General features: G+C 48.1%; 1 protein-coding gene across 1 annotated transcript in view; it reads left to right on the top strand.

Moving 5' to 3' along the window:
* The window catches only part of Tbc1d2 (TBC1 domain family member 2), a 44755-nt gene that overhangs the window by 5729 nt on the left and 13201 nt on the right, over positions 1 to 25825 (top strand). Inside the window, exons 3-6 of the mRNA XM_051187750.1 lie at positions 5953 to 6097; positions 12933 to 13048; positions 14374 to 14570; positions 23144 to 23527. Of these exons, the coding sequence (XP_051043707.1) occupies positions 5953 to 6097; positions 12933 to 13048; positions 14374 to 14570; positions 23144 to 23527 (842 nt within the window). The remainder of the gene's footprint in view (positions 1 to 5952; positions 6098 to 12932; positions 13049 to 14373; positions 14571 to 23143; positions 23528 to 25825) is intronic.

Genomic DNA, 25825 nt, shown 5'->3' with positions numbered 1-25825 from the left:
GTGTGAGACACACACATTATTTATGCTCTTATTGTCATCATAGTACCTATAAGCACATATATGCTTTACTATCATATCGGGCATGTTAACACTATCATAGGACATGTCGTAGTACACACTAGTAGTATTACAGTTACAGTAACATACTTATGCTATTATTACCATATGCATGCATGTGCTGTAGCTATCATATGCTATATGCTATAGCATATATATGCTATTGCTATCCTAATAGTACCTATGTACTGTTACTACTGTAATAGTACACCCACACAAACAGTCTATCTCTACTGTATAACATCTGCTTCTTGTTGTCTTTAACTGGAACTCCTGAACCTCTTGCCCCCTCCTCCTAGGTGCTAGGATTACAGGCACACACCACCATACAGCTTCAAGCAGGCTTTTAAAGGGTTTCTTTGCACTCATCCTTCTACTATAGCTCATGCCATCACCACACAGCCAGGCAGCCCTGCCTATGTGGAAAATTATAGCCTGAGATAACACAGTCGCCATAGCCAACTTCAGAGCAAAGACAGGAGAGAGCCTGCTTTCTGTGTGTATTGATCTGGAATGTGAAGAACTAGGCTCAGAGGCACAGTGTGGAACCCCATCATGCCAGACCAGGCCCAAGCTCTTAGTTATGTAGCTTTGCTTCCATACACATGGCTAGGCCTGTTTGGGGCTAGCATTGTTTTTCTTGTGGGGCAGGCAACATGGTGGTCCTATAACCAGGGTGGTGGTGTCTCAGGGAGAGCACTGGCCTGAGATTTGTGAAGCAGAAGTACGGACTTTGCCTTCTGTCCACCCTTTCATCCTCTAGCAAGCCTACCCCTACTGGGCCCAGGGACTGAGTGGAAATTTCTAACATCACACATACATATTTGCCCCCACACACAGAAAAACCTTTATGCAGTCTGTGTTTGCATGCTTGCTTGCTTGCTTGCTTGTTTGCATGCTTTGTAGTCCAGGATGGCTTCAGTCTGACTGTGTAGCTCAGGCTAGCTTTAAACTCATAGTGATCATCTTGGTTCAACCTTCCAGATGCTGGGGTTATAAGTGTGTACCACTATGCCTGACTCCTGTGCTTTCTGGAGTCTTGGATAAGCAGCTGATCCTTAGATTAGCTGTTTGGAGCATGCTGCCCTACCTCAGCCCCTCCCTGTCCTTCCTGAGGAAGCAGAAGGCTATGCAAGCCTCCTGATAAACTTCTGACTTTGACTCATAGAGGCTGGGTCCTGTTTAAAAAAAAAAAAAGTTCCAGCACACTCTTGAACAATCTGGAGTTGTGTTCTCTACAGCTTTTTAACATATCCAGATTTATTTTATACCTCACCTACACAGCAGTCCTCACAGAGCCAAGAACAATCAGAGGAAAATTGACAAGGTTCCTATAATTACACGTTGCCAAAGGAAGCCACAGTAAACAGGGGACATTCATAAATATCTGCCACCCAAAATTCCCATTTACTAACACTGCTCTAGCATGTTAATCCTTAGTCTTCCAGATGTTATTCTCATTTTATAGGAGGAAGCTGAGGCTCCTTGGCAAGGAAATTCAAACTGCATCTTACATGTTTGCACCTCAGAGCTGAGGGGGCTTTTAGGGCTACACCATAGAAGCAGAAACCAACTGGCATAGGCCCTTTTTTGTATAGGCAGGGACTTCCTTGTAGTGCAGGGGTAGCCCAAGTGCCAAAGCAAGAGAAGTCTGAGGGCTGCTGGATATGCCTAGCATGATAATCTCACTGGGGGCCTTTCTTCAGGCAAGAGGAGCCAGGGCCTTGGGCCGTCGAATATATCTCCAGAGGGAAGTGCTTGTCGCAGTAAGGCCACTCCGTGTGCCTGTGCCTTTAGTTCTCTGCAGTAGGTGGTGCCTTTGGGGCACCCCTACTTCAGAAACCGCATTCTGCCCCTGTGAGCCACAGAATTCAGTGAAAGGGCATAATGGCTGAATTGCATCTGAGTTCATGTCACCGACTGGCTTTGGCTTTCCCACAGACCTTATCCTCTCCAAGCTGCTCTTTCCTTATTGATGCACCCCCTCCCACAACACACACACACACACACACACACACACACACAGCCACAGAGTTGATCTTGGACTGCAGGCAGAGAGGTGTAGAAGACCTGATACTGCAAAAGAAATACACACTAGGATACTAAAGTCTGAGAGAAACTGATTTGGTTTGCTCTGAGTGAGAGAGAGGGAAGGTGATTAAAGTATTAATGAGTAAGAACATTTTATGTTGAATCTGTTCATAATCTGAAAGGTTGGAGTCCACACTATGGGGTCTTATCCTTTTCTATTTCTGTGTACTCTAACCTCTAAGAACGCAGGGTAGAGAGTAGCCTTCCTGTGTTTTCATTTGCTTGTTTTGGTGTAAAGAATTTCCAACAGATCACGGGACCCTCCCTGTGGAAACAGGGCCTGGCCAAAGCAGATCTAGTACTTCAGGCTTTTGCTGATCAACAAACAATAAACGCGCACACACACACACACACACACACACACACACACTACACTACACTCACCCCATGCATACATGCATACATATATGTATACACATAGGCCCACACTCCCCTCACACATGCACACCTACTCCTTATGACCCTGCCCCCAGCTATACATGGCCTTCCCATCTGGTCACCCTGGTCCTTGTCCACAGGCTCAGCTCTGGTGCTAGGACCTGTCACTAATGCATTACCTCTTTGCCCTCCCTCCTAATGCAGTCAGCTCCAACCCTCACGGCCCTCAAGGACTTACTGCTGTGGCTTGAGGTAGAAGGACTGTCTTTCCTCCCAGAACAGCTCTCTGCCCTAGCTCCTGCCTACCTGGGTCTTCAGTCATGACTTTCTCCCCTTACCTGCTCCTTGGCCTCAGCATTCTGCTGCTTTGCTCCATCTCACTTCCTCCAGCCCTCCCTGGAAGCCCAGTGCATGTGTGGGGAGAGAGGGAATAGAAAGGAGGCTTCAGAAGAATGGCTCTGAGTGTTGCTGCCAAGTCAACTGACCAGCCTGCTGGGAATTAGCAATATGGAACTCACTATTGCTTAAGTAATTACAGGTTTTATTGGGCCAGTGGGCCACCCTCAACTCCCACCCTGCTCAGCTCCCGTGATCACCACCATAGTGGTGAATGTTTTTATGCCCACACCTTCTTTACAGATGTCATGCACAGATAAATTTTCCCCACCCCTAAAGTCATAAGGTTATTTTGTGTTACGTGTGTGTGTGTGTGTGTGTGTGTGTGTGTGTGTGTGTGTGTGTGTGATTCCAAGTGAGTGTGATGCCTTTGGAGTCGGAAGGCTTTGGGTCACCTGGAGCTGGATTATAGGCAGTTATGAGCTGCAGACGGGTGCTAGGAGCTGAACTCTAGTCTCCAGTAAGAGCAGCTAGTGCTCTGAACTGCTGAGCCATCTCTCTAGCTCACACCCCTGAAGCTTTCACTCCTTCAGGATAAGGGTTCCATATGGAAAGTGTCTTTCTGTGAATGGTCCTGGCCCTTTCCCACTTTCTGTAACATTCCCTATTAACTTTCAGACATGCCACATCCTCCCTCTTATACTTCAGATGATGTTTTTTAGTGTAGAAACTTACCTTAACGTTAAAAATTTTGAAGTCACTTTCTCTAGAAGAATTCTTGTCAGAACATTGAAGAAGAAGAAAAGGTATCCCTTCACCATCTTCTAGATGGACGTCTTCCTTTATTTTTGTGTATTTTGGATTGTATACCAATGTAAAACATCTTTACTTTTTAATATTTAGGAGTATGATTTTAATATTTCTCTAAGTACTGTTTGTAATTTCCTATTTTTAATGACTCTAAATTTGTTTTCTAGTTATGAAACTAGGCCTAACATTTTTAAAGTAGCAAATTTGGTGAGAAAACAATAAATTGAGAATAGCCTGTTCATTCATAATCCAATCATGCAATCCCAATCACACTTTTTGTTTCAGTACCCAAGCATTTATTAAATCAAGTAAAGGCTCTCCATACTGCTTTGTACAGCTGTATGCAATTATAAGGGCATGTCCTTTGTCAAAAAGATAGCTGAGATAGATTGACAAGACCAAAAAAAACTTCAAGACATTTAAAAGCTAACATAGTAAAGGTCATGCAGATTCCAGAACAGTGAGTCATGGCACAGCTTGCTCTTTCTTATCTTCAAAATCCAGGAATTTACCCAGAAAGCTGAAAAAATCAGATATTAAACTTCTTACCAACTGACTACTTTAATTAGGAATAACCTTTATCATGGCAGAGGGCATGAAACCTACATTTATTTGTCCTGGAACTTGCTCTGTAGACCAAACTGACCTTGAACTCAGAGATCCACTTGCCTCTGCATCCTGAGTCCTAGGATTAAAGGTGTGCACCACCACCTCCCAGCATAAACAGACAGTATTTTTAAAGAGATTCATATGGTAAAATTCATGCCCTTTATCCATATTATGCCTTGGAATCCCCTTAAGGAGCCCAGCTCATGGTCTTTTCACTTAATGACTCTCCATACTGGTACTAAAGAAACACTGAAGAATAAAGAGACTGAAAGTCATAACAAAACAGTTCAGTGGGGCCATAAAATAACTCGGTCGATGTCACTTGAGTGAGTGGTGAGAAGACCTTTGAGACCCTAGTGACTTTTTCTTAGGTGGCAGTTTTGAACTGCCCTGTAACAAATGGCTGATGACAGCTGACTAGAAGTCTTTGCTGCTAATTGATCTTAAATCTTGTTCATATCTGCATAGTCTATAGCCAGCATGGTAATGGGGAGGTTCCAGTCACTCTTCAGATCAAGAAGTTTCTTTTCTTTTCTTTTTTGATGTTTGGAGACTTGAATCCAGGAGCTCGTGCATCTAGGCAGAATCCCTAACCTGTGTAGAGTCTATTGGGAAACTTCTCAGTGTAATTGAGACTAACTGTAACTCCATTTTTTAATCTGGCATTTGCCATTTACTATTATATCCCATGTATGTTCTTTTATGTTTGCTGGAAGAAAAGATTTCACTATGTACCTCAGGCTGGCCCAGAACTCATAGCAGTCTCCTGTTCAACCCCCTGAGACGAATCACTGCCCATTTCTCTTATGTTCTTCATCGACATATTTTACATAGTTGAGATGAGGCAGTCGTGTGGAGGCATCACGATTTACCCAGCCTACTCCTGGGTTGTGAAATTTTCATTTCCAGCCCAGCTTTGTGGTATGCACCTCTAATCCTGGGGACTTCAGAGTTGGAGGTAGGAGTGTGGATTACAAGGTCAAGGACAGTGTGAGTAACTTAGTTAGACTCTATGTCCAAAAGAAGGACTGGGGAGCTGGCTCAGTAGATAAAGGGTTGCCATGCATGCCTAAGAATCAGCTATCAGATCCCCAGAACTCATGTAAATGCCAGGTGGGTGTGGCACCTGGCCCCCTGTAATTCTGGCCCTGGGGAGGTAGAGACAGGAGATCCAGAGCAGGCTGGAAAGGTAGACCATCTATTTAGCAAGCTCTAGGCACAGTGAGAGACCCTGTGTTAGTAAATAAAGCAGAGAGATTGAGAAAGATATCAACCTCTGGCCACCACACACTAGCACATACATATGCATGTGTGTGCAATACACATTTGTACATACACACACACACACACACACACAAACACATATATATGGAAAAAGTTATTTCTACTTTAAGGTTCTACAAGTGATGCTAGGTTAGACCCCTTGACACATCAAGTTTCATAACATTTCAGACATTTTCCTATGAGATATAGAATAATCTGCAGGCCTGCATGTTTGTGAAGAGTCTCTAGGAAGGCTGCAACAGCAAAACATCAGGTTTGCTAGTTGAGCAGCTGTCACAACCCTGTATACTGTCAGTCAGAGCTGAGCCCATAGCCCAGGATTAAGTCATTCCTACAGGAAGTTGACTAGTTCATGCCAATATTGACTGCCTGTCTTTGGCTCCCTAGAGCAAGAGGCGGAGCTGGAGGAGTTCCTGTGTCCTGTGAAAACACCCACTGGACTTGTGGGTGCTGCAGCTGCCTTGCAGCCTGTCCCTGCCATGCCCTCAGCCCTTCAGAACATCTCTCTGAAGCATCTGGGAACTGAAATACAGTAAGTGTCAGAGGGGATGAGAGCCGCCAGTCCTCCAGCACCGCTTTCTGTGAGCTTCATCTGGTGTGGCTCTGTGTAGAGACAGGACAAGGGTGGGGTTGTTGGTTTATTTTCAATTAATCACATTGTTATTTAGAAATATGCCAGGTACTATAGTCCTAGCACTTGGGAGGCAGAGGCATGAGTGTCATGAGTTCTAGGCCAGCTGGGGCTACATGATGAGATCTTGTTTCAAAATACAAAAACAGGGCTCAGCTGTAAAGCATTTGCTACTCAAACTTGTGACCTGAATCCCTGAAGTGAGCATAAAGGTTGGAGAAGAGAACCAGCTCCGTAGAGCTGTCCCCACATGTATTGCGGCACAAGCACCCACCCACCCTGCCCCACCCTCCACATGCCATGCCACATAATAAAATAATCAAAATTTTTAAAGGAAAATCATTAGAAATTACCCATAGCTTTACCATTCATCATGCCTAGCAGTGGTAAGTAGCTCTATATATTCAAGTATAGCTGGGATCACATCAAATGATTTCATATCAAATTATTTACTTCTAACATGTGTACTTTGTCAGTCATGTCAAATACTTTGTGGTGGAGGGTGTTGAACAAGGTCTTACTCTGTATCCCCAGGCTAGCCTGGCACTCACTTTGTGGCCCTGGCTGGCCTTTTACTTGCAGCAATCCTCCAGTCTCAGCAGTCTTGACTGCTTTTCTTTTGTTAATTTTTAATTTTGCTGTTTTATGTGTATGTGTGCTTAGGGTAGTGATGTCCTTCCCAGGAGAGAAACAGGCTTTAGCGAGAAGATGAGGTGTGTCCTCTGAGGCCTGCTGGCTGGAGGAAGTGCTAACCACAGCCATTTGGACAGAGGGGCATGGAGCCCGAGAGAGGTCTGAGCTGGAGAGAGAAGCCTAGGGGACATGGAGCATGGGTGAGCACCCAGAGTGCAGGCCTTATTCCTCTGGAGATACTGGGAGGAACTGGGTGTGTTGGGAACAAGCTAAAAGGAAGAGGAACCTGGGAAGGCCAGCATCCTAGCCAGCAAGTATCCAGGATAGGTGGTTTATGCCCAGGGAGGCCACAGCCACAAAAGTGGACATGTGAAAACAGAAAAGGAAGGAAGTTTCATAGCATTGCCCAGGCACTGCCCTCCAGTCACTTGTGATAGCCATAGATACAAGGCAATAGCAACATTGCAAGATTAGTCCCCTGTACTGCCCGGGCCCCAGACGATATGGTGAAATGAGAGCTGCTCATGTGCCTTGCTCATAGGTCCTGGCAGGCCTTGAGCTTGCAGTTGTGCTGCCTGAGCACAGGTCGTCCTCAGGGCAAAGGGCATCCTGAACATTGCCAGAGGCTTTGTGCTCTCATTGACTTGTCAGGACAAGTCTGTACAAGCTGCTGTGTGTTCCAGAATCAGGCCCGACACTGTTCTCCTTCCGGTCCATCGGGACACGCCATAACACTCACTTCACAACAGGGCTGTTGTGAAGGTGAAATGCACAGAATGAATCATCGTGTGCCTCTTAAAACTTGTCCTGGGGGGTGGGGGTGGGAGCATATGTTGTGATCTGTTCCTAATCCCACAGCAGAGGGAGCAATCCAGGAGGATAACTGGCTTGCTCGCCACTGTTGCCCTCATTATCATCACCCCGGTGCTGGCCAAGGCTTGCAGAACAGAGCTGAGTTCGGCACTCTTCTCAGTGCTGTGACCAAATCCCTAACTAAGGCAACTCAAGAAAGCAGGGCTTGTTGTGGCTCACAGTTGAAGAACAGGTAGCTGGACATGTCCAGGACAGCATGGAGGTGGAACCAGGCACATTGTATTCACAATCAGGATGCAGACACAGATGAATGGTAGTGTTCAGCTCATGTTCTCCTTTTTATTCATCGGGAACCCTCCCTGTCCACCGATGCTGCTACCCACATTCAAGGCGGTCTTCTCCCTTCAGGTGAAGCTTTCTGGGAACACCCTGACAGAGGCACTTAGAGGTGCATGTCCACGGTGATACAAATCTAGTAAAGCAGATAGTGAAGGTCGACTACCGCAGGAGCCAGCGTACACAGAGTAATCCAAATTGCTCCAAGCAAAGCCGATGGGTTGATGGCAGAGAAATGCTTCCTCTAGGGACAGTGGCCACCTGGACAGTAAAAGGTGGAGAGCATCCTGTCCCAGAGAGATACCAGCCAGGACCAAAAATGCCGTCTCCTACCTTAAAGTTGGTGTTTTCTTGCTCTGAACCCAAGGACCACTAGACACAAGCCCTGTGACATGTTGGAGAAGCTTAATTCCTGACAAAAGGAAGTGTGAGCAGCACTTAGTTAGTGCCTCTGGCTATGGCATGTGTCCCTGGATCCCTCTCTACCTTTTGGGGCTTGTGACCTGTGAGATCCATGCATAGCAGTACTCATCAGACACTAATCTCATCATGGTAATCAGTGGTCTTTCCAGCATGCCCACTGCACTTTTATTTTCTGATGGTGGGGTGGTAAGAACCAAGAAGACAAATGACCAGCTTGAGAAGTCAGGGTCTTTTGTAATAGGGTCAATAATAACCAAATGCCGAGATCTGGTTATTAGGATGCCTATCCTAACCTAACTGGTGACTATATTCTTTATCAATCCATGAAAAGACAATTCCATTCTTATTCTGAACCCAGCAATTTAAAACATGCGGACTGGCCAGGTGGTGGTGGCCCACATCTTTAATCCCAGCACTTAGGAGGCAGAGGCAGGTGGATCTCTGTGAGTTTAAGGCCAGTCTGGTCTTGTTCCAGGACAGCCAGGGCTACACAGAGAAACCCTGTCTTGAAAAACCAAAATAAATAAATAAAATAAAACATGCAGACTGGATCTTTTGGAACTAAGTTTCAGGCTGGTGAGATGGTAAAGGTGCCTTCTGTCAAGCCTGATGACCTGAGGTCTGTCCCTGGAATACACTTGGTGGAAGGAGAGAACTAACTCCCAAAAGTGTCTGACCTCCACATGTGTGATGCATATGCATGGCTTTTCTTTTAAAAGTCCAACAAAATTGGTAAGTTTTAGCTAGGTCAAGAAAGGGAAAAATTCAACAACAACAAAGGTCATTACTACCAACTTTAGAGAGATAAAAAGTATTGTTAGGGCCAGACATGGTTCTCAGGAAGTTGAGACAGGACGACCCCAAGTTTAAGGTCAGCCTGGGCTACTTAGTGAGTCCCTGGCAAAAAGGAAACAGGCTCTAAGGTACACAGTTGGGTTTTTTTTGTTTGTTTGTTTGTTTGTTTTGTTTTTTTTGAGGCAGGGATTCTCTGTGGCTTTGGAAGCTGTCGTGGAACTAGCTCTTGTAAACCAGCCTGGCCTTGAACTTACAGAGATCCTCCTGCCTCTGCTTACTGAGTGCTGGACTCAAAGTCTGAGTAGACCTAATAACTAGAGCCTGCAGGGATGGGGCAGCTTCTCCGGAAGTTCCAGGAGTCTAGAGGACAGTGGCATGTGCTGAGGTGCTAATCTGACCTGGGCACCCACTCTCCTCCTCGCCGGTCTCCATTTCACAGCCATTATCGGGCTCAGTCCCTTACTCCCTTCCGTTTCTGGGACCCGAACTAGACTCTTTAAAACTGTTTTGTGCTTCTGGAGGTCTAAGCATTTGTGGAATGAGGGTTTTCCAGACTGACTTGTCTGTCATATTCTCAAAGTGTGACACACAGAGCCAGGTCTGTCGTATCCCCCTGTCTGACCACCCCCACTTCACCCCACTGTCCTTCCTTCGGGTGTAGTATCACCCAGAATCTGAACTGGTCATAGTGAAAACTCGTTGTTTGTTATAGCTCAGAACAGATTTCTGCAAGTCACAGAAAATGTTAACCCTCACCAGATGGGGTAACTTTGAATGTTTTCTCTTCCTTTTCTTCCTCTCTTTTAGAAAAAGTCAACATATCAAATTTATTTCATTTTTTTCCGTATCCTTTATTTATGACAGGAAATGTTCATGGGAACTCTGTGATAGTAAGCATTTTCAGCAAGATTGGGTCAAAAGAAATGTGGGGCTGGGGATGTGGCTCAGATATTGAAGAGAGCCTTTGCCCCCAGGCTCTCTGAAGCTCTCCTCGGCAGAAGGATTAGACATTCAAAGCCATCTTCTGTCACACAGTAAATTTGTGATGCCTGAGATGTAGTCTCAGATGCATGAGACCCTGTCTCAAAAATAAAAAAATTAACAAAAGAGCTAGAGAGATGGCTGGGTGGTAAAGTGCTTGCTGTGCAAACCTCAGATTCCCGGCACCCGTCTCTAACTGGGGCACTGGGGGAACAGAGACAGGCAGGAGGGTCTCTGGGGAAGCAGAGACGGGAGGGTCTCTGGGGCTCACTGGCCAGCCAGTTGAGCTGGTCAGCAAATTCTGGGTTCACTGAGAGACCCTGTCTCAAAAAAAGTGGATAGTGAATGAAGAAAACACCCAGTGTCCTATTGTTCACTGTGGTCCACACACAAATGGGGTGGGGGCCTGAGTTTAACCTTGTTTTTGCACGGCAAAGGGATTTTAATTGTAAGATCATTGTGGAATCACAAATAGGAACATTCAAGACACATTTCTTCCTTTTATTTATTTATTTATTTTATTTTTTGTTTTTTCAAGACAGGGTTTCTCTGTGTAGCTCTATAGACCAGGGTGGCCTTAAACTCACGGATATCTGCCCGCCTCTGCCTCCCGAGTGCTGGATTTTAAGGCCTGTGCCACCACTACCACCACCACCCAGCTCAAGACACATTTCAGTCACTCAAGGTACAGTTGAAACAGATCTCAGGAAATTCCAAGGGCCAATGGCTAAGTCTCTCTGCCTTCAGAAGCCCTCCTACAAATGGATGGTCCAAGGCTGACTTTCAGAAGCTACCATCCTTCTCGCCATGGCTGCCTTGCCTGGACAGGTGCGCCTCCTGTGGCCTGTTTTGTTTCCATAGTGCCTAGGCTGTTTCTTTTAGCCAAGCCCTTCAGACAGTTCACTTAGGGGGCTCTTTTTCTCTCCCTTGCTTCTGTCTCTTTACAAGGGAAACTAAACACGACCTATCTCTTTCTTCATCTGATGGTTTATGAATTTTGTTGTAGTCTGTACTCTCAGGCCAGCCTTTAGTGCTACTTACTTCCTGTCTGTAAACCACACTAGGGTTAAGTCTAGACTCAGGATGGGGCCTCAGCCTCAACAAGCTATTGGCTGAAGCTGGCCTGGGCATCAGTGGTGTAATAAGCCCCTTGGAAGCAATGAGTCAGTGAAACCTGCCAAGCAGGGTGAGTCTGGGAAAAGAGCAAAAGCAGAGAGCTGCCAGGAATACGTACAACATGCCTCAGCAGATCTGGGCAGCACCAGTGGCCTTTGGGCATGTAGTTAGGAGGCCAGAGGGTTTGGGGAAGTTAGGTTGGCAAGTCCATTCAACAGTCATTCAACAAACATGAAGCAATTTCTTAGTACAGTCACCGTGCTAAGTTTAGCAGAAGGACAAGTGTGGGGCACACACTCCAGCAGCAGGATTGGGGCTGCAGGAACCAAGCTTATAAGAAACACAGTATTCATCATCACAGTTGTGAACTCACAGCAGCTGTGGTTACTGTACAAGATAAAGCCAGTCAGTAATTCTAATGCCAGTGGGGGAGGGGGGCCCCTGAGGCTCCACCCCGGCTGAGGAGCTGTTAGCAACTGGTGGCAGCCAGGGGAGGGAGGGTCATTGTTCTTCAGGGTTGTGGTCAACTGTAGCTTGTCCATGCTCACTCAAGCAGGCAACAGTAATTTGACTTAGTAAGAAGGGCATATGTTGTGGGGAAGGATGCTAAGGAAGGAGGGAGGGGAAAGGAAGGGGTAGATTATGGTCAAGATTCGTTGTAGGAGACTGGGGAAATGGTCAGTGGTTAAGAGAGCTTTGTTCTTGTAGAGGACCTCCCGGGTTCAATTCCCAGCACAAACATGGTGGCTCACAATCATCTGTAATTCCAGTTCTAACAGAGCTAAAGCCCTCTTCTGACCTCCACAGACACCAGGAATGCGCATAGTTCATAGACATGGGTCGTGGTTTGAAAGAAAATGGCCCTCAAAGGGAATGGCATTATTAGGAGGGGTGGCCTTGTTGGAATAAGTATGGCCTTGTTGGAGGAAGTGTGTCACTGTGGAGGCAGGTAGAGGTCTTATACATGCTCAAGCCACACCCAATGTCCTAGACCACTTCCTGTTGCCTGCTAGTCAAGATGTAGGACTCTCAGCTAACTCCAGCACCATGTTTACCTGCATGATGCCATGTCCCACCATGATGGTAATGGACTGAACCTCTGAACTGTAAGCCACCCCATTAAATGTTTTCTTTTATTAGAGTTGCCAAGAGAGGGGCGGTGGTGGTACACATCTTTAATCCTAGCATTCGGGAGGCAGAAGCAGGCAGATCTCTGAGTTCGACACCAGCCTGGTCTAGAACTAGAGCTAGTTCTAGGACAGGCTCGAAAGCAATATAGAGAAACCCTGTCTCAAAAAAAAAAAAAAAAAAAAAAAAAAAAAATGATATCTCTTCACAGCAATAGAAACCTTAAGATGGACATACATGTAGGCAAAATACTAATAAGTCTTAAAAAATATATGGTATATATGTGTGAAATTCACCAAAAATAAAAAGGTGAGGTGTAGTGTGGAAGGTGGTAAATGAGAAGGATAAGGAGCTTGGGGTGGGGTGGGGGGCTCAGGTGTGTTTTGCACAGGATGACGAGTGTGGAGACCAATCTGGATGGTTGGAAGCGTGCTGGTGAGGCTGGAGCTCCAGCAGGCAGCAAGAAGGGTAGACAGGTTGCCAGCCTCATGCTCCTCACTTCTCCTTTCAGAAATACCATGCACAACATCCGTGGCAACAAGCAGGTCCAAGCAACAGGCCATGGACCACTAGTGGACGAGTCTTCACAGGGTGGGGAGCCCTTGATCTCTGACCCCAACACTCCAGGTGAGCTCTGCCCAGATCTGAGACCAAGTCCTGTCTCCTCCCTGCCTATAAGAGCATATATGTGTGTGGCTCAAGCAGAACACATTAATTCTTCTAGTTAGGTGAAGGCTGAGAAATCCAAGGTCAGCACGCTGAAGATTTGGATTCTAGTCAAGGCTCCCTTCCAGGCTTGTAGACAACCACGGCTCTGCCTTCTAGGTGACAGCGAGCTCTCTGTCTTCCTCCTCTAAAGGCACTAGTCCTCTCAAGGGGGTCCACCTTCATATCTTCATCTAAATCATCTAAATTACTTAAGGGCTTGCCTCCTATTGCCATCACATTGGGGACTAGAGCTTCAGCCTGGAGCTCTGGGGAACACACACACACACACACACACACACACACACACACACACACACACACCCTAGATCCAGAAAGGGAACCCATAACAGACTAGAATAATGATTTTTTTACACCAAAGTCCAACTTGGCTGAACCAGTTGGGGTTTTTGGGGGCTTTTATTGGGGTTACTAACAGGGTTATGCATGGCAAGGGTACTTTAAAAGGTCAAGGATGACTCAGAAAAGCAATTGCATCACCCTGAAATGCCCAACACAGGTACTGATCCCAAAAGCTGCAACCCTGGAGCTCTCTGCATGCCTCACAGCTTCACAGGTAGATCTGCAGTGTGTATAGTTGTGTCCCCCACCCCCATCCCACTCCACCCTGCCCCCAGCAGTTTACTTAGTTTTACACCCCGGTAGGGAGCCTCCGGGATCTTCCTAGTGCCTCTCTGAATGAGTTACCTTTTGTTTACCTTGTATCTTACAAGTCTCCCTTCCCTCAGGAGTGAAGTGTCAAAGATGAAGGCCTCCAGCATTCTCCTGGTCCTCCAGGTTGAAGAGCAGGGATGGGAAACACTGCCTTGGGGCCGGGTTTAGTGTATCTCAGGCCTCTAACTTACTATATAGCTGAGGGTGACCTTGAACTTCTGATCTACATCTGCCCCTGAGCTTAGATGCAGGTGTGTACCCTGGGATATGGGCATGAACTGCCACACCAGGTTCAAGGATGTTTTGTTGTACTAAATTACAACACAACAAAATTTACCATTTCGCTACTTTCATTACACCATTCTGTGGCATTAAGTGCTGTTACGCCATCACATGACCACCACTGCCGTCTTCCCCACAAAATTCCTAGTAATGATTCATAAATAAAGCAAAGTGTACCCCTATAGGGAAAGAGCAGAAAGGTGTCATTATGTGGGTGAGGCACCTGTGGGTGGATGGAGCATTTTATTGTTTCTGCCCATCATGACATCTGTGTTTCTCTCCTCAAGCAGCGAAAGAGCCCGAGGAGCCTCCCAAGCCTGCATCCAGGTCATCTCTGTCCCCCAGTCCCATGCAGAAACCTAAGCGACAAAACAACACCTTCCCGTTCTTTTCGGATGGGCTGGCTCGGAGCCGCATGGCCCAGGAGAAGTCGGTGGCTTTGGAACAACAGGTGCTGATGCTCACTGAAGAGCTAAAGTCTCAGAAGGTGAGCCCAGCCGGCCTGGGAACCCCATTGTGCCCCAGCCCTTTGAGTCTTTCTGATAACTCTGTGCAGTTCATCAGCCCAAGCCAGCATAGCTAGTCTATGGTCTTGAGAGGACAACTGTGGAGGTCAGAGGTGCCTTACTATCTATCAATCACTCAGAAACATGCTGTCACACAAACCAGGTGATAGGTGGCCACCAAAGGCATGGGCCTCTGGAGGCTTACTTTAATAATAGATTCTTAGATGGCTCTTAGAGAGACTTAGGTGGTGTCTTAGGGTTTCTATTTCTGTGACAAAACACCATGAGCAAAATGCAATTGGGAAGTAAAAGGTTTGTTTGGCTTACATACTTCAGCATTGTTGTTCACCACTGAAGGAAGTCAGGACAGAAACTCAAACGTGGCTGGATCCCGGAGGCAGGAGCTGATGCAGAAGCCATGGGGGGAGCTGCTTACTGGCTTGCTCCCCTGCTTTCTTATAGAATCCAGGACCAGCAGCCCAGGGATGGCACCACCCACCATGAACTGGGCCCTCCCCCCACTGATCACTAAATGAGAAAATTCCTTACAGCTGGATCTCATCAAGGCATTTCCTCAACCGAGGCTCATTCCTCTGATGACTCTAGCTTGTGTCAAGTTGACACACAGAACCACCCAATACAGGTAGCCTGACCCAACATGAAAGAAAGGCGGTGTCTGGGAGGTGCTATCTGGATGCAGGGTCTTGGGAGGGGCCACCAGTGCACAGGCAGGATGGTACCACCTGATGACTGTGTGCAGACAACTGAGGGGCTGACACAGGACAGGGAAAGCTGGCAGTGTGTGGGAGAGAACAGTGACAGGAAACTCGTTTTCACATGAGTTCACCGTAGCAGTGACAAAAAGGAGCCATGGGCCATTGTGGAAAACACAGGGCTTCAACTCAGAGCAAGGCATGGTTTTCTAGGCAAAGGCTATTCTGTGACATGGTGAGCGTCAACGGCAGGGGTGTGGATAGAGCTGCAGAGCTGGTCAGGTGCCTCTCTGACATAATGAAGGCTACGGTCTCAGCTGTCATAAAGCCCAGGTAGGACCTTGGTGAGCTCCTTTGCCCCTGTGAGGAAGGCGGAAGTTGGTGCTTGAGGTCTGATTGCCCAGAGCCCCTTCCAGCTTCCTTCCCCAGCCCTTGCTTGCACAGGACTTGGCTGGGGCGGGGCATGTGGTCTGTGCGGCTAGGTCTTCACTCCCTTCTATGATTCTGCTTGTGATTTCAGCCCAGTTTGGGGAGAGATGATTGAGAGACGCACGCTCCTCCCTAACTTCGCCCCTTCTCAGCAGGCCAGGCCTTACAGCTATCGAAGTCAGTGGTGATTGGAGGGGTTTCTTCCCTCAAGTCTTCATTCATCTCAGGCTCATAGTATGTGTGCATGTGTGTGTGTCAGGGAAGAACAGAGTGAAGGTCACAGGCCCAGCCATACAGAGTGCATTGCACAGGCAGCTGTGCAGATATGTACTTGCTGCCTGTGACATATCCTGTGTGGGAACATAGCAGTGATGTGGGGGCTCAGGTCTTCCCCGAGCCCTGTCATCTGCCTTTTCCTCCTGTCCTTGTGGCTTCCCTGTCATAAAAGGGTTTTCAGTTGCACTGCAATGGGTATCAGATCCCCAGGTTCATGTCACTGAAGCTCCTTAGCCAAACTTGGAAGGAAAGGGAAAAGAAACCATGATTATAAACACTGCCTGTCCTGATGTAGCCTTTCTTCCTACGGCATTACAAATGGCTGGAGGTACCCGGGAAGCCCTTGGAGACCTGTGCAGCTCTGGAGATTCCCTGCCTTTCATAAATGAAGGCAAGATTCTTAGGGACCTTTAAGGGTTTCCAGGCTGTAAATACCCATTCAAAGGAGAAGGTCATGAGGAAGTTGTCTGGGCCTTTCAAAATGTAGACTTTTACTGAATAATTTTCCAGGAAACCTTGATAGTTGGGGTTTGGCCTTTGACTTACAAGATGAGGGCACTTACTGCTCCCAGCGTGTCTGATGCCCACGCGGCAGCCCAGCAGTGACTGTCAGCACAGGTCACGCTCTGACTGTTAACCTCACAGCCCGTATCCTCTTGGTAAAGGGAGTTATGACCATTCTTGCTGGAGAGGTCCAGGTCTGGACCCTCAGGTCAATGCCTGGCACCCCACAGTGCACCACATCTGCCAGGTATGGCCTCGGGCTTTCACTTAGATGCCCTAAGAACTGGTTCCTGTTGCCTGACAAAGAGCAGGAAAGACGCTCATCTCAGACCCTCAGAGTCTGTTCTACTTTGCCTTTTTGTTGCTAAACTAAACACCATGACCAAAAGGAACTTGGAGAGAAAAGGGTTTATTTTATCTTATACATTACAGTCCGTCATTAAGGGACGCCATAGCAGGGACTCAAGGCAGAGCTTGAAGTAGAAAACATGGGAGATACTGCAGCGCTGCTTACTGGCTTGTCCCCACTAGTTTGCTCAGCCCCCTTTTTTATACGGTTTAGGCTCACCTGCTTCACAGGTCAGTCTAATCTGGAGAGTTCTTCAGTTGAAGTTCTCTGTTTCCCAGTGACCAGGTTTGTGTCAAGTTGACAGCAGAAGCTAACTTGACAGAGTCCATCAGGAGGAAAATGGCTCCTGGCTTTCCTATGAGATGCTTTCCTGTGTTTGGTAGGAAAGTGTGTCTAGCTTCAGGAAAAATGACAGTATGTGTAAGTGTAGCCATCCAGGTAGACCAGTGGTTCTCATGAATCCTTTGGGGATTGAACAACCCTTTTACCAGGGTCACCTAAAGACCACCCCAAAAAACAGATATTTACATTATGACTCATAACAGTAGCAAAATTACAGTTATAAAGTGGCAATGAAAATTATATTATGGTTGGGGTCACCACAGCATGAGGAAGTATATTAAAGGGTCACAGCATTAGGAAGGTTGAGAACCATTGAAATAGATGAACATCAATGGGTTCAGTAGCCCTATGAAATTTACCTCAAATTTTATGCTGTAGAAAGCACACTGGGACCAAACACCTGCCCTTACAGACTCTGCCATCCAACAGGGAAGACAAGATCATGTGCTAATGCCAGTGTGGTGTGGCCCCAGCACAGGGATGTCTGCACATCAGCTGAATAGGACACTGAAGGACTGAGGAGTCTGGGAGCTCTACAAACCCAAGCTTCCAAGGAACCAACCAGAGCTCAGAGTCTAATCTGTTGCCACTAGAGCCTCAGTCCTTTTACTGGGCCTTGCTCCAGGGACTTGGAGGAGGCCCCTTGCCTGAGGTCTGGTGCTGCAGGCCTAGGATACTGCCCACAGCCAGGGTTGCCTCCCTTCCCCCAATCTCATGGCCTCGCATCACACACAAGTGCCAGGGCTGATCTTGGAAAACGTGAGTGCACTCTCAATGCCTCCTTATGTCAGTAAATCCACAGGGATTCTAGTACCCATTAAGCCATTATCCCAGTACACATCTGGGCAATCCCATTGCTGGCCCTCTAGAGGTTTAGACTCTAGTAGACAGCTCCAGGTGGGAGGTTGGCTAGGTGCCTCTGACCCCTGAGCTGATAGTCACGCTTAGTTGTAAAGCTGTCTGCCCTGGCAGATGGCTGACTGTTGGCTGGTGTTGGCCATCTGTCAGTGGCTGGGAAGACTGGACCCCAGTGGGGCCACTTAGGCTCACTCGGATGTCTTGGTTGTTTGTTTAGGAAACTGTTTGTTTAGGACAGTTCTATTGGAGTGCTGCAGACAGGGCCTGGGGAGAGAGAGTAAGAGGCACCATGACTGAGTGACTGGTTTAACTTGAAGAAAGGCTTTTGATACTTTTTTTCTTAATTTCTTGAGGCAATTCTGTGGGGAAAAGAGGTCTTTATCACCAGCCTAATTCAGAGAAAGTTGATAATCTGTGAAGTGGTCAACCCCAAGCCACCCTGTTAGAGTGACCTTCCTTGGGTCTGTTAGCCTGCTATTTGTGACTGTAGCAATATGCCTAAGGCAGGCTGCTTTATGAAGAAACACTTCCTTCTGTCTCAAGGTTCTCCTGGTTGCTGAGTTACAAGTACACACAACCCATTTGGTTTATTGTAGGCAAGCACCTACTACACTACACACTCCACCAACTTGAGCTGTAAAGCTGAGGTATCACACCTGGGATGGCCTTGCTGGCAGAGTTCCAGACAATTCAGGCATCACATGGCAAGAGACAGGGTTCTGTGTGTGTCCTTTCCTCTTCACCAGCAGGATTGAGTGGTGTGGACTCCACCCTCATGACCTCAATAACTTAGACACACTCACGCCACAGCAGAGCGAGAGGCCTGTGTTAGCTCCCAGCCAGGTGCCTGAACTTCACTTAGCGAAGCACATATTGGTGCGCTAGCAAAATAAAAGCTGATTTAAAAGAATGGCTTATTGGCTTTTAAAAATGAAAATAAAACAACTCATGGCCAGGAATGAAAACCTGGGCCAGATAACAATTAGATTGAGAAGTATCACTCAGTCAGCTTTCTACTTCCTACAACTCGTCCTTAGGCATGGCTTCTGATCTTGGAGACCACCCGGCTGTTCCTCAGCAGTGGCCCAGGATGCAGGGGATTGTGCTGCATCCATCCTTGTGTTCCTGATATATCACACATGGGTACTGCTAGCTAGTCACTGTCAGGGAGGGATACCAGAGCATCCTAAGGACGAACACAGCTTCAAAACTGTGATGTTGAGTTGGGGTATATAGCCCATGCTGATAGAATTTCAGGACTAACATGAAGCGGGCCTGGTAGCACATCTTGTGATCTCAGCACTCAGGAGGAGGTGGAGGCAGGAGAATCGGATGTTCAAGGCTGTCCTTAGTCACAGCAAATTTCTGAGGCTACATGAGAGCCTGTCCAAACTGCAAGCTTCCCCCAGCATTTCTGTCTGGGGTATGTGTAGAGAGTGAAGCCAGTTTCCACAGGATGGCTATAAGCCTGGCATGTGGCTTAGGTAGTTGGCTATACGATGACTGCCTGTCCATCTCTGCCACTCTCCAGCCTGCCCTGGTCCTGCTCTCATTGTGCACTTGCTTCCGCTCATCTTCTAGAGTCCTCACAGACATGACCACATCAGACCTTCTTAGCAGGTAACAGACAGGTTGAGCCACTTGTGCCAATACAATCAATGCTGGTTCTAAATGGTAGTTTTATTTGTTGTTATTATTGTTTTTCAACATGCTTAAGAAGCATGAAGTCTTTGATCAGAAAAAAAGTAATATAAACTATGTGCCTTTTAAACCAGTGAGACCCCCAGTGCCATCTACACACCTGCCTGCCCAGTCACCATGCTGTCACATGAAGACTGAAAGCCCAGAGAAAAAAGCTAAGACTAAAGCAGGCTAGAGCAGATGTCCCAAGTCAGGAGCCCTGGCTTCTCATGAGCCTAGCACACAGGCTCTGAAACAAACTGGTGCTTTTCCTTTCTCTTTGAGGTGGAAACAGCCCATAAACATAGCAGTAGAGGTCAAAATAGCCAAGAATGGGCGTGGGGGAACACATATGCAATGCCAGCTTCTGGGAGCTTGGAGGTAGGAGGACCAGAGGTTTGAGGCCAGCCACAGTGAGACCTTAGTGCAACAACCCCATCAAAGGTATATCACCAGCAATTGAGTAAGTAAACAAAATGTGCATATATATGCAAAGGCTAGCCTCAAATTCACAGAGCTCTGTTTATCTCTGCCTCCCAAATGCTGGGATTAAAGGCACACACCACCATCACCCAGCTAAGCATTAACATTTTTAAAAGCTTTTTTAATTAATGGAACATTCCTGTGATAGTATATATCAAAGTTTCTTCTTTTTAAGGTTGAGTAATATTCCTTTGTGTGGTGGCTGGGCAGGAGGTCTATGGGGCCTCCAGGTTTCCCATAACTACGAGCTTTCTGTGAGGCTGCACCCTCTTCCCAGGCTCCTTCCTCCCAAGCATGACTTCTGATATAGGGATGGAGTGGTGTGGTGTGGTTGGGGCTCCAGGCTGGGAGCCTAATTGGAGATGCTGAGAATCAGTGAAGGAAGGAGCTCAGTGCTGTCATGACCAGACTTTCAGACCCTCTGAAGCAAGGGAAGGTATTTCCCTGCTTCTGGTCCAAAGCAAGACTCATTTATGGTGCCTGGGCCTATATCACCCAGCAGGGACCCAGGGCTACCTCTGGATCTCAGCTAGACCCTGAAGCCATAGGAATGTTAATCTCTCACTAGAGACCCAGGAAGCTGTTGCTCCATTCTGGGACATTCCAGACTTAGTGGTCTGGTGTGCAGTCACGTCCCCACCCCCACCTTCTGGCCATACCCAAGAGCCCCTGAATCTCTGAATCTTCTCTCTCTGCTCCCTGGGCCTCTGCTTGCCTGTCTTTTGAGCTTTCCCTGGAGCCTAACCTGGAAAGGCTTCCCTACCCTCTCCTCCTGTGTGCTGTTGACCATCTCTGACCCTCTTCATTCCTCGGGACTGTGGATTGCTTTGTCATATTGGGGTGTGTGAGAGCCTCTTCCTTCCCTCACCTCCACCCCAGGCAGAGGCCACTGTACCCCACCAAACCCCTTTGCCCCTCTCTCACAGCCAGCAAACCATTCCACTACAGTGCTCTGTCTCTGCTCCCAGTCTTTGCAGTCCCTGGAGGTGGGAACTGTGACCTGTCCCTTTCTGGGCTGCAGCACCTGGCATGGTGGTGTGGGGTTAGTTCTTGAATTTGGAAGCCTGAGGCAGCAGGATGGTGAGTTTGAGGCCAGCCTAAGCTGGTAGAGAAGCCCTGTCTCAGAAACAGTTGAGAGCTGGAGAAGAGATTGCCAGTAGACCCAAGATGGTCTTCTCAGCCACTCGGCCACGTCTGGCAGTTCCCCCAAAGGGAATCATGCTTAGTAATTCATTCCATCCAGCCAACTCACTTACTGGAATGCTGCAGCTGGGGCACAGTTGAGGTATCACTAAGAGAATGTGTGTTCCAAGTGCACTAGCAGGGTCAGGATGGTGACCAGTGGGGCTTCCCCACACCTGGCTGCTGGGCTGCCTGGCTTCTCAAGTTCTGATCCTGCCCCTGCTTTGAGCATGGCAAGCCTGAGTCCCGGGGAGGTTAGAGTACTCTGTCACGGTGAAGCCCTGCCTACCTGGGGTCAGAGGAGGAAAGGACAGTGCTGTTTCCCAGTTATTCAGCACGTACTTCCTGTATTGGCCTTGCAGGCACTGTTTATCATTGCTGGGCTGAGGGCTAGACACAAAGATAGTGAGTTTGCTTGGTGAGTGTCCTGGCTTTCTCCTCCAATCCTGTCTCGGCTTGCTTGGAAGTGGCTATTTGGATACCGTGTTCCTCACTTTTTTAGTGGCTGTAACAAAATTTGACAATAGCAACTTCAAAAAAAAAAAAAAAAGAAAGGTCTGATGCACAGCTCAGAGTTGCATTCCATCACTGCAGAGAAGTCCTGGCATGAGGGACACATTGCAGCCACACTCAGGAAGCTGAGAGATGAATGGGTGCTCAGTTCCCTTCCTCCCTTTCTCCTTTGTATTCAGCCCAGAATGCCAGCCCACGGGATGGTGCCACCCACATTTAAAGTGGGTCTCCCCACCTCAGTTAACCTCTACTCTAGAAACTGGTTCACGGACACACTCAGATGTGTGTTTCCATGGTGATTCTAAATCCCATCAAGTTGACAGTCAAGACGAACCATCACAGACACCATCTTGAGGATGCTGAGGTTTGAACTACCATGGCAAGAAAGGATATCACAGTCTTTCATAATATGTGGAGGCAAGTGAGTAAGACAAGACTCATACCCGTGGCGTGCCTCACACTTGCACCCCAGTTTCATTACTAAGCTCAGGCTTTGGGGTCTGGATGCTTTAGGATTGAACTCCCCATTTCCCGGGCTTCAGTCTGTTCTTCTCTAAAATAGACATGTCTAAGTCAGAGTGTGGGTTCAGCTCCTGTAACAGAGAAACCTCAATGCCATAACCTAAAACAAGTTTCAAATTTCTTTTTTTCTCTTGCACTGAAGAATCCAGTGCAAGTCCAGGCTGGTGGAGGTGGGCAGCTCTGCTTTGGGGGCTGGGAACTGTTCTCTTCCGGTCACTTCCCAGCCAGAAGGGAAGGGAATAGAGTCCATGGAGCATGTTTCCAGTGGTCTCAGAGGTGACCCAGAAGCTGCTCACATCTCAGCTCATCCATATTAAGGCAGAACTTGCTGGGATTGTTTTGTGTTGTCATTGTTGTTTTGTTTGTTTGTTTTTTGGCCAGACACACTGTGTTCAGCTATCATTTTTTTGGGGGGGGGGGTGTGGGAGGGAGTTTCGAGACTGGGTTTCTCTGTGGTTTTAGAGGCTGTTCTGGAACTAGATCTTGTAGACCAGGCTGGTCTAGAACTCACAGAGATCCACCTGCCTCTGGCTCCTGAGTGCTGGGATTAAAGGCCACCATTCTTACAGGACCAAGAGAGCAGAAAGGACTGCTGGCATGAGATGCCCAGGGGAGCTGATGGGCACCTCAGAGTTTTGAGGTGTGAGATAGTATCTACCTACCAGGGCTTCCCAGCATTCATGGCTGTTCCCTTCCCATCCAGGAGCTGGTGATAATCCTACACAAGGCACTGGAGGCTGCCCAGCAAGAGAAACGAGCGTCCAGTGCATACCTGGCAGCCACTGAAGACAAGGACCGGCTGGAGCTGGTCCGGCACAAGGTGCGGCATATTGCGGAGCTGAACCAGCGGGTGGAGACTCTAGAGCAGGATCGAGAGCGTCTGGCGCATGAGTCTGGCCTGCTGGAGCAACAGGTGCAGGTGCTTCAGCAGCAAGTGCAGCTACTCATGGATAAGAACCAGGCCAAGCAGCAGGTCATCTGCAAGCTGTCCCAGAAGCTCACCGAAGACCTTGTCCAGGAGGACCAGCCTGCCAGTGCTGCCAATGGTGACTTCCTAAGCCAGCAGGAGAGAATGGAACACCTGAAGGTAGGCTCTCCTGGCCTCTGGGTGTCATGAGTTGCTTTCTGGCTAGGGCAGACGTCGCCCCTCATTCTGGAGCATCCAGACCATTAGTTGGTAGCAAAAGGAAAATTTCTCTTCCCTCCTTCAGTTTTTGAAAGCCCAATGCTGTTTGACCTTTCATACTGTGCAGGGCCTCTGAAAAGTGAACAGGCTCCCAGCTTATCAGTTTAGAGCCAAAAGAGCCCAAAAAGGGCCCAGTCTGGCACCTGGTTTGCACAACATCCATCAATGCCATCCTGCTGCCCAGGATCCCCAACATGCTCAGGCTGCCCTCAGCAGTCTCATGGGTAGAGCAAATGACCAGTGCTGGCTGTGACTGACCCAAGGCAAGGGCAGTAATCACCACTGAGGGCTCCCCACATGCCAGGCCTGTCTCCTGTGTTTGCTGAGTCAGCTCACTGTGGCCTGTGCCAGCCGGTGAGGCAGTGACTGGCAGGTCCCACTTTTGTGATAGAAATAGAGATGATTGCATGTGAGGCTAGGAGTAAAGATGCTTGCCTGTGAGACAGGGAGCAGAGATGCTTGCCCGTGAGGCGAGGGGCACAGATGCTTGCCCGTGAGGCGAGGGGCACAGATGCTTGCCCGTGAGGCGAGGGGCACAGATGCTTGCCCGTGAGGCGAGGGGCACAGATTCTTGCCTGTGAGGCTAGGGGCACAGATTCTTGCCCGTGAGGCGAGGGGCACAGATGCTTGCCCAGCAGTTGGTGCAGGGGTGGGTGCAGGACTGGGCAGGAGCTTGTTTCTGCTGACTAGTCTACCTGCCCTGCACCTCCCTGTCTTTGTGCCACCTTCCGTGCCTCGCCCTGCTTTCCTTCTTTGCCTTCATCTTTCTCTTCAAGCCACCCCAACTCACAGGGACCAACCATGACATTTAGGGACATCATTTGAGGTGTGGTGCCTGCTGTGGGCCACAGTCTGCTCTGAAGACAGTGACAGGGGCTGCCAGCAAAACTAGCAGGTTCAGAACCACTGTTAGCCTGAAGCCAAAGACTATTTAGGGATACAACAGAATGAAGAGCAGCTGAGGCCTGCTAGAAAGCACTGGCATGCGCGAGGTGGTGGATACAGTTCTTATTGCCCTATATGCCAGGGGCCTCCTTACCTCCTTCCTCACCAGATGTCCACTGCTGTAGACCCATTAGAGGAGCCCAAGGCTGAGACATAGATCAGCTGGACGGCTCTGGAGCGCCAGAGCCCATTTGTTATCCTGCATCCCCCTAGGAGCCAGGATGTTACTCATTCACATCTGTGGGAGCATCAGCTATCAGTGAGGTGTGAGGAGGCTCACCATCCTGGAAGCTTATGCTTGTACACCATGCCTCTGAGCCCATGCTGGGGCCCGACAGAGCTGCATGGACTAGGTGTGTCTTAGAAGACCATTCAAATGCCCTTCCTCATCATATGTGACCATGTAGAGTACTCACATTCCTGCTTGCCTGAGACAGGATGCCCAGCCTTAGATAAAGGCCCTCTTACCCAGTCATTTCAAGAGTAATGTCACGGATCTCTTGAATTTCAGAGCTGGGATGAGGGGAGTCCAGTGTTACCAAACTAGGCTCCCAGTACTAGGAGGGAAGTGGAGGCAGGAGGGTTAGGGACTCCAGGCCATCCTCAGCATAGAGTTTGAGGCCAGTCTGGAGTACATAAAGTCCGTCTGGGCCAGTGAGGAGTTCAGAGATGAGAAGACAGAGGAATCTAGCAGATACACTAGCCACTAGGGGTGTCCGGGGCTGTGTTTGTGGGGCTGCAATCGGAGCCAGCAAAGCAGCCCCAGGTTTGTGCCTGAGTGGGGGAGTGTGGATGAGAGAAAGGCTAGCTAAAAGGGGTTAAGAACTCAAGATGAATCACAGGATAGTTGTCAGGAGGGCAGCTTCAACTATCTTATGTATTCAACCAACAGTGAGGACAAAATGGCAGAAGACTTCTGTTATCATGTATAAGAGACAAAGAGACTTCCCTTGATCCGCCAGGTATTTGGTAGCCATATCTGCCATGGGGCCTTCAGGGTCAAAAGTAAATGCACCTGTGCCCAAGTCTATTGTTATTTAGATAAGAGACATCCATCTGCCAAGGCCAAGACATCCTGTAGCCCCCAAGCTATAGACTTAATAACATAAGGACATTTTAAACTCTCTGACCATTAGTCAAAATGAAATGGACTCCTTTCCATGGGTCCTGACAGAGGGAAGATGGGTCCTGGTCCTGCAGCAGGGCAGTGGGATCCTGGCAGACTCTGGTCCCCCGGTGAGAACCTGTGCTGAT

Source organism: Phodopus roborovskii, unplaced genomic scaffold (genome assembly GCF_943737965.1).
Source record: "Phodopus roborovskii unplaced genomic scaffold, PHOROB, whole genome shotgun sequence".
In the NCBI taxonomy this organism is placed as follows: Eukaryota; Metazoa; Chordata; class Mammalia; order Rodentia; family Cricetidae; genus Phodopus; species Phodopus roborovskii.
This window is presented reverse-complemented; position numbering and strand designations above follow the sequence as displayed.